This window comes from Montipora capricornis, chromosome 13 (genome assembly GCF_036669925.1).
Source record: "Montipora capricornis isolate CH-2021 chromosome 13, ASM3666992v2, whole genome shotgun sequence".
In the NCBI taxonomy this organism is placed as follows: domain Eukaryota; kingdom Metazoa; phylum Cnidaria; class Anthozoa; order Scleractinia; family Acroporidae; genus Montipora; species Montipora capricornis.
The window spans coordinates 24,829,874-24,837,373 of record NC_090895.1 but is presented as its reverse complement, the minus strand read 5'-3'; the positions used below and the strand labels follow the sequence as shown (position 1 = coordinate 24,837,373).

Genomic DNA, 7,500 nt, shown 5'->3' with positions numbered 1-7,500 from the left:
ATGAAGATGAAAATGAAAATTGAATGTAAAGCTGTAGATTAGAGATTGTTGTGATCGTAAACATGTGACTTGACAACATTGCAATTGCAACAGGTGGAAACCACAACTTCAAGAGCTTACGAAACTTCCTCCATTTGCAAAGGTACGAAAATATTGATATTGTCATTCCGTGCTCAGTTGTCAACTTCCCACTTATAAGCCCTTATCCCTACTGAGGGAGAAAAAGCTTTGGGAGAAAAACCACCCCACTCGTCGGACGTTAAAGACATTTCTGTTTTTTTTTTTGGTCAATGCACCAGTGTAGTTCAACGGTATAGCCCCTTTGTCTGCCCGTCTGTCTGCAGAGTCAAACAAATAGGCCCGCAAAGCGTGAATATAGTTCTTGTTGTGTAGATACGTACTACAACTTTTAGAGGTATTATTCTTGTGCCGTGTGCTGTGCAAAAAAAGGTGTCGAGTTGTTTTCCTACCAAATCGCACTGTTTTTAACGGCTTGCTCTTTTAACTTTGAAACAACCTTCAGCGCGATGTAGTTGCACCTATGTAGTTCAGCGACATAGCCACTTCTATCTGCCTGTCTGTCTGCGGAGTCAAACAAGTAGGTCCGCAAAGCGTGTAGATGATACAGTGCAGTAGCCAAAAGATTGAGAGAATTTATTTATTCTAATGCTTGCATCCTTTCATTGATATTCTTTCACTTTTTCAGCTGAATTTTAACCTGTAGAAATTGCTTTTGTGTGGTGTGGTTCTTTAGGTTGTAACTCCTGGCAACATGTTAAGTCATGTTGGTCACACGATACTCGGGATGAATTCTGTGCAGTTGTATATGAAGATACCAGGGTGCCGGACACCAGGTAAATGCGCAAGTGTGACAAGACTCAGGGTGGACTGGAGCGGATTAAGGGGGGGAGGGGTCCCTGTATTTTTGCCAAAGTTTCTTTGAGTGGCATTGTGCGTTATTGTATGCGCTCACGAAAGAATTTCTTTGTCCCCCCTTTTCTGTATTCTGGATCTTATCCAGTTGGACACGATCAGCTATAAGAATTTGATCTATTCGGATTTCGTAGTTGAAAATTAAAGTGCGCGAAAGTTTTGAGGAACAATATCTTTCTTTCAAATATTGCTAGGGCAATGTTACCTGGGCCCAGTTCCTCAAAAGCCGATTAACGCTATTCTAAGATTAAAAATTAACCAAGCAGTTCATTTCTCTACTCCCAAATGCTGTTCAACGCGAATTTTCGGCAGAACTTTACATGAGAAGACGTCAATGTTGAAAAACAAAAATAAGCAAAAGAAACTTTCACCAAAAAGTTGAAAACGTGAAACAAAAGTTTACGCTAATCCTGGATTAAGCTAATCGGCTTTCGAGGAACCGGGCCCAGGAAGCTCCAGTCGAACTTAAGTGCTTCTCGAAAATGCTAGTTGACGTCTTTGAGTGTCAAAAATTGCCGAAAGACACTTCCGGAAACGAAAGGGGTTATTTTTCTACGACCGCGAGTCTTTTAGGTGACGTTTCAGTAACTTGATTGTTTTCGACAATCCTTGAAAACTGAAAGTCATCTCCAGGCAAAAATTTCGAAATTTGTTTGCTGCATCCAGTCGGAACAGATATTAGGCGAAATTTTCAGTTTGTGCCCCTGACACACTCAACGCACATAACGAAAAAGTTAAGGTCGACACTGCAAACAGGGGTCGGTTGCTTGAATCCTGGTTAGCGCTAACCGTTGACTGAGAGGTTTCCATGGTGCCAGGTTGACAATCAGCCATAGTTTGATGCTATTCTAGTTTGGAGAAATTTGAATGTCGCGACTTCTCGATACTTATGTCTTACGTCTTCATCAAGGGGTGTTCAAAGTTACCGCAAGAGTCTTTTTATATGCTCAGCAATTTGCTAAAAAGGGAAGCTACATTCAAAATTCTCCAAACCAGGTAAGCATCCAATTATGTCAGCCCGCATAGTGCTACCAATACCGCTCCAACCCTGCTCTTATATAATAAAATAAGAATGTGAATGAAAAATAGTAGTTTTCCGAAAAAAATTAGACATCTAAACAATTCGCACCACTCCTTTTTTCTTTTAAATATCAGGTCATCAAGAAAACAACAATTTTTATGCGGTAAATATTAACATTGGTCCAGGAGACTCAGAATGGTTCGCAACACCTACGGAATACTGGGGAGTGCTTCATAACCTCTGTGAAAAGTAAGATGACATGTATTCGTAGTAATCTAAGCACTCGGGTTTTTGCCGAGCCTTGTGGAGTCGTTTGGGAGTTTAGGAAACGAAAACGGCTACAGCAACAACAATTCAACTAAACAATGTAATAGAGAGCTTAAAGGCCTGGCCAAACACCCGCAACATTTCAACGCAACATCTTGCGACATTGTTGGGCACAACATGTTGCATACGTTTGGCCACCCTGTTGCGATATGTTGCAACATGTTGCATGATGATGTATCAAATTTGAAAACGGTCAAATTTCTCGTACAACCTTTTGGATGTTGTATGACGTTGTACTCGTTTGGCCACGTTCACGCAACATTGTTGCGCTAAGGCATGCGCGTTAGGTCCACTTCTTGCGCGCCACGGGCCTGGGGCACATGAACATTGACATGATGGAAATGTTGCGTGCGTTTGGCCAGCCCGTTCAACGCATGTCGCAACATCATGCAACAATGTTGCAAGATGTTGCGTTGAAATGTTGCGAGCGTTTGGCCAGGCCTTAAGCAACGACAACGGCGACGGCAACGAGAACGTCACAAATTTGCATATTTAGTGGGCAAAAACAATAGCTTTGCACGCCCTGCGCGTGCCTTTTTCACTTTTGTCCATTTCTTTGCCATCGTCGTCAGCAGCAAAACAAGCGAAAGTGGGCGGGGTCAGTGACTCGGTAATTCGGGCCCATTGCACAGATGGGTGGTTTTCGCAATATATAGTACAACTAATAGGGAGCTTAAGCAATGACAGCGGCGACGGCAACGAGAACGTCACAAATTTGCATGCTTAGTGGGCAAAAACAATAGCTTTGCACGCCCTGCGCGTGCCTTTTTCACTTTTGTCCATTTCTTTGCCATCGTCGTCAGCAGCAAAACAAGCGAAAGTGGGCGGGGTCAGTGACTCGGTAATTCGGGCCCATTGCACAGATCGTTGGTATTCACAATATATAGTACAACTAATAGGGAGCTTAAGCAACGACAACGGCGACGGCAACGAGAACGTCACAAATTTGCATATTTAGTGGGTAAAAACAATAGCTTTGCACGCCCTACACGTGCGTTTTTCACTTTCGTCCGTTTCGCTGCCGTCGTCAGCAAAACAACAACGTGAAATAGCCAAGTTTTTGGTTTTATAAAGAACGTCAGCCCTTGAGGATAAATTTTCATTTCCTCTCCTAAAATGGAGTGCCGTTCTGACTGGTGTCATCTTTGAGGAATTACCACACCCTTGTCATATTAAAAACGTTGAAATAGTCACGAAGCGATTAAAATAACGCAAATTTATATTTTGAGATGACGTTTTCGTTGCCGTCGCCGTTGTCGTTGCTTAAGCTCCCTAATTACCATCACAAAACCTCGCACTCAGACTCGCTTTGAAGAGGAGGCAGACATGAACTCGGAAATGGCCTATTGCCTGCTTGTGGCTCCTGCGAATCCTCTGTAGCTCGATGGAGAATTCGAGACTAATAAGCGAAAGGTTGGCGCAGTTGATTGAGAATTAAAAACAAAACAAACCAACAAAAAAAACAACCAGTTGGCTCGGACCACCATGGGGGAGGCCACGGGTTCGAACCACAGCCGGACCAACACGTGGGATTTTTAATTTCGTCTGCAATTGGTTAAAATTTCAAGTTAGCTCCTTTAAGGACGATGAACGGTGAGCCCTTGCTTTTAACACTGTTAGACGTTAAAGATCCACTGTCATTCACATTTCTAAAGTAATTGGCATTCGTTAGAGTTATAAACTGAATTTCATTCGAACTCTTTGTTTTTATTGTATTGCAGGAATAATGTAAATTTCTTAACAGGTAAGACAAAACCATATAAGTTAACATGAGTTAAGTAATAATAAATAATAACAATAATTTATTACTCATTAGGAGCAAATTAACATCTGAATATGATCAAATGCTGATTGTCAGAGTGAGACAAGTACATAACTTCGAAGACTCGATCAGCGGTGGAATGCGTAACTTAAACCACGGTTTCCAACGATTCTTTTCGATGCTTTTCGCCCTTTCACAACGTGATCTCGAAGTTCGTTCTGCCAACTAGTACCATAAATTTCTCTGTTGTCTAGTCAAGAGAATTTCGTGTTACATCAAGATAATATCCTTAATTTGATAATTATCGTTATTCTCAATATTTTTGTACATGACAATGTATTGAAATTGTTAGGTGAATTTACGTACTGATCACCCTTAGGAGTCATTAAGCCTCCTATTCCCTGCTAGCAGAGGTCTCTAGCTGACGAGTACGGGAAACGAGACCTCTTCCATGGGTCGAAACTCGCTGTGTTGAGCACTCGAGGTGGTTACTTAGCGACCGAATCCTCACGTGATACTTCATGGTGTGTGGGCTCACTTAACAACAGCGGAATTACTGTAAAGGAATGCGCGAGACGCCGCGGGCTCAAGTCACAGTCAGCAAACATGTCATGGAGCATGCGGTTTGAAGAGTGCCGGCCAACGTTGTGGACGGCGGTAGGATCAAAGTGAGTTTCGACCCATGGCAGAAGTCTCTTTTCCCGTATTCGTCTGTCCAGCGGACGCAAAAAGAAAAGACACCTCTTCTAGCTGGGAAAGCCTCCTATTGAGATCTTGTGAAATACGTAAACATCCGATGATAATTTCTTAATTTTGATTTTTTTTGTTAAACTTCCACGCAGTTTAAATCTCATTAATTCCCAGGGGCCGGTTTCTCGAAGCCTGGCTAGCGCTAACCGTTGGTTCAGAGGCATCAAAACCTATAGGCTTCCATGGTATTGAACGCTGGTTAGCGCTAACCATGCCTCGAGCAACCCGGGCCAGATGGTTGGCACAAAATGTTAATTCTGAAAGACTCTTACTGATCGAGAAATGTTTAAAATATGAAGAAGTGATTATATTTCCAAATGATGTTTTTTCTGCCAACCTCCTCGGCTTTGTTCATGGTCCTTAGTAAAATCAGCATCTTCAAGAACCACTGGCCTTTTTTGCGATTTATTTTATTTAAGGGATTGTCCGTGTTTTTCTTTTGTGAAGGTTCTTGGTGGCCAATACTTGAGGAGTTATACGAGGAGCGTGTTCCAGTGTATAGATTTATTCAAAGGCCAGGCGATATGGTGTGGCTCAGTCCAGGGGTGGTCCACTGGGTGCAGTCGCTGGTAAGAGATACTAGGAACGTTAAGCAAAGACGACCGGTACGGCTAAGGCAACGCCACGAAGCAAGAATATTATTGGTTAAAAGAGGCAAAATACTCGTGCCGCACGTGCAACACGAATTTCCGTGCATTTCTCTGCCGTACTCCACAAAACAACAACGTGAAATCACCAAATTTTAGGTTTTGGCGACAACGTGAGCATATAACAATGAAACAGTCATTTTCTGTTTTTACTAGCTTTAAAAACCGTTCGTGCCCATTCAGTTACAGGATAGTTTGCCTGTATTGTACAAGGTGAACAAGACGTAATAATTGCGAAATACTTGCGATAGCGCTAAGTTATATTTTGGACTAACGTTTTCGTTGCCTTAGCCGTCGTCTTTGCTTAAACTCCCTAATGTTGATTCCCTAGAAATAGAATTTTTCATAGATTTCCGATGAAGCTTCGCACACTGTTGTAACATGTCAATGAGATGATAAAAAATGTGATTGAAAAAGGGTGGGAGTCACCGTGCTCATTTACAAGGTACGACGATGACGAATACGGCTATTTAAGCCACATTGACAATTAAAGTTTCCCTAGTGTAGCGCCAGTCATACGTTGTTGCAAGGCTAACGCTAGTCAAAAATCGCCGTGCGTCTAATGCCGTCCATTTCTCGACATATCTCCAGATAACTCCATGCTTTTGTACCATTCTAGGGCTGGTGCAATAACATCGCATGGAATGTAGGCCCGCTAACGGAAGAGATGTACAACGTTGCTATTGAACGATACGAATGGAACAAATTACAAGGTAGACTTAACTGATTAGAGTGTAATGTGAAGTGATAGGTTTCTACCCCATATGAACCATGTGAGCGTTAGCCCTACTATTGGAAATGGGCCCACACAAAGACAGGAAAAAAAACTCTTACCATGGTGGGAATTGAACCCACGACCTTCGGGTTAGATCACCGCTGCGAGCGCGCTCTACCGACTGAGCTACAAGGTCAGACGGGAGCAGGCCGTGGGAACTGAAGATGTTAAAGTCACGGCAAATGAACATGTACGAGTACAAGGAAGGATTACGTTTTTGCAAACGTTGGCCGTGTAGCACTTACCTTTGAACAGACTTAATTGATTAGAGTGTAATGTGAAGTGCTAGGTTTTTACAAGATAGGTTCTGTTTTCACCACTCAATTCTTAACTTCATGCTTCAATTCCTGAAACTATGTTCCCGTCAATCATTTCAATCAGGCTAATGCCAGTTCGCCGAAAAGGGCCGCAAGCTGGTGCTATCTTACTCGGTCCTAGACAAAACTGTGGGCCTGTAGCAAAGTGGTTTGCCGTTTTCGTTAGTTTTCTTGAAAGGTTAATGGCCAGGTCTTGCAGTGGTGCCCATCCGAAAGTCCCTTTCTACAGACCAGTTAAAATCTACATTCGACGTAAGGACTTGAGGCGTTTGTGTGATCTCCGTAAAATTCTTGGTTTGCATCCACGTGATGAGACGGTCATGCTGATGTACAAAACAATAGAAAATGGCCCCACAAGTTTTGTATAATAATAGAGTCAAATTCCCAAAAGGCATTTTACTGCATTGTTCTGGACACCAACATGGCCGCTGTGACGTCATATGCGAACCATCAATAGACCATTTTTAAAGTTGTGTGCTTAGTTTCCTGGCCTTTGAATGAAAGTGAGGCTGGAGTTGACTTTGCTTTGATAGAAACCTCACTGCTTTTCTTATGTAAATTCCTACTTTATTAGCATGATAACAACATCATTAACATAAGAAAAGCAGTGAGGTTTCTATCAAAGTAAGGTCAACTCCAGACTCACTTTCATTCAAAGGCCAGGTAACTGAGCACACAACTGTAAAATGGTCTATTAGTTCTCCACAGCTGAATCACACTTATTTGTTCGCTCAGTATTGGTTTCTTGGTTGATGATTTTCTTAGGTGAGAAGTCCATTGTAGCTATGATTCACCTGTCCTGGAACTTGGCCAGAAATGTGAAAATCTCGGAAAGAAAGTTGTTTGAACACATTAGGTAAGAACGATGCTTGTGATTATTGTTAAAATTTAAGTACTTTTACACTTCCACACCACTTCAAAAGAAAAAAAGGACTTCACTAGTTGAGTGTGGAAAGAGCATTTCGCTC

At 42.2% G+C, this 7,500-nt stretch overlaps 1 protein-coding gene across 2 annotated transcripts in view; it reads left to right on the top strand.

Annotated features, from left to right (window-relative positions):
- LOC138030220 (lysine-specific demethylase 6A-like) overlaps positions 1-7,500 on the top strand; it is a 39,181-nt gene that overhangs the window by 25,897 nt on the left and 5,784 nt on the right. For both annotated transcript variants that reach the window (XM_068878099.1, XM_068878100.1), the window contains 7 exons: positions 94-142; positions 755-854; positions 2,089-2,203; positions 4,003-4,025; positions 5,241-5,362; positions 6,060-6,153; positions 7,298-7,388. In XM_068878099.1, coding sequence (XP_068734200.1) covers positions 94-142; positions 755-854; positions 2,089-2,203; positions 4,003-4,025; positions 5,241-5,362; positions 6,060-6,153; positions 7,298-7,388 — 594 coding nt within the window. The remainder of the gene's footprint in view (positions 1-93; positions 143-754; positions 855-2,088; positions 2,204-4,002; positions 4,026-5,240; positions 5,363-6,059; positions 6,154-7,297; positions 7,389-7,500) is intronic.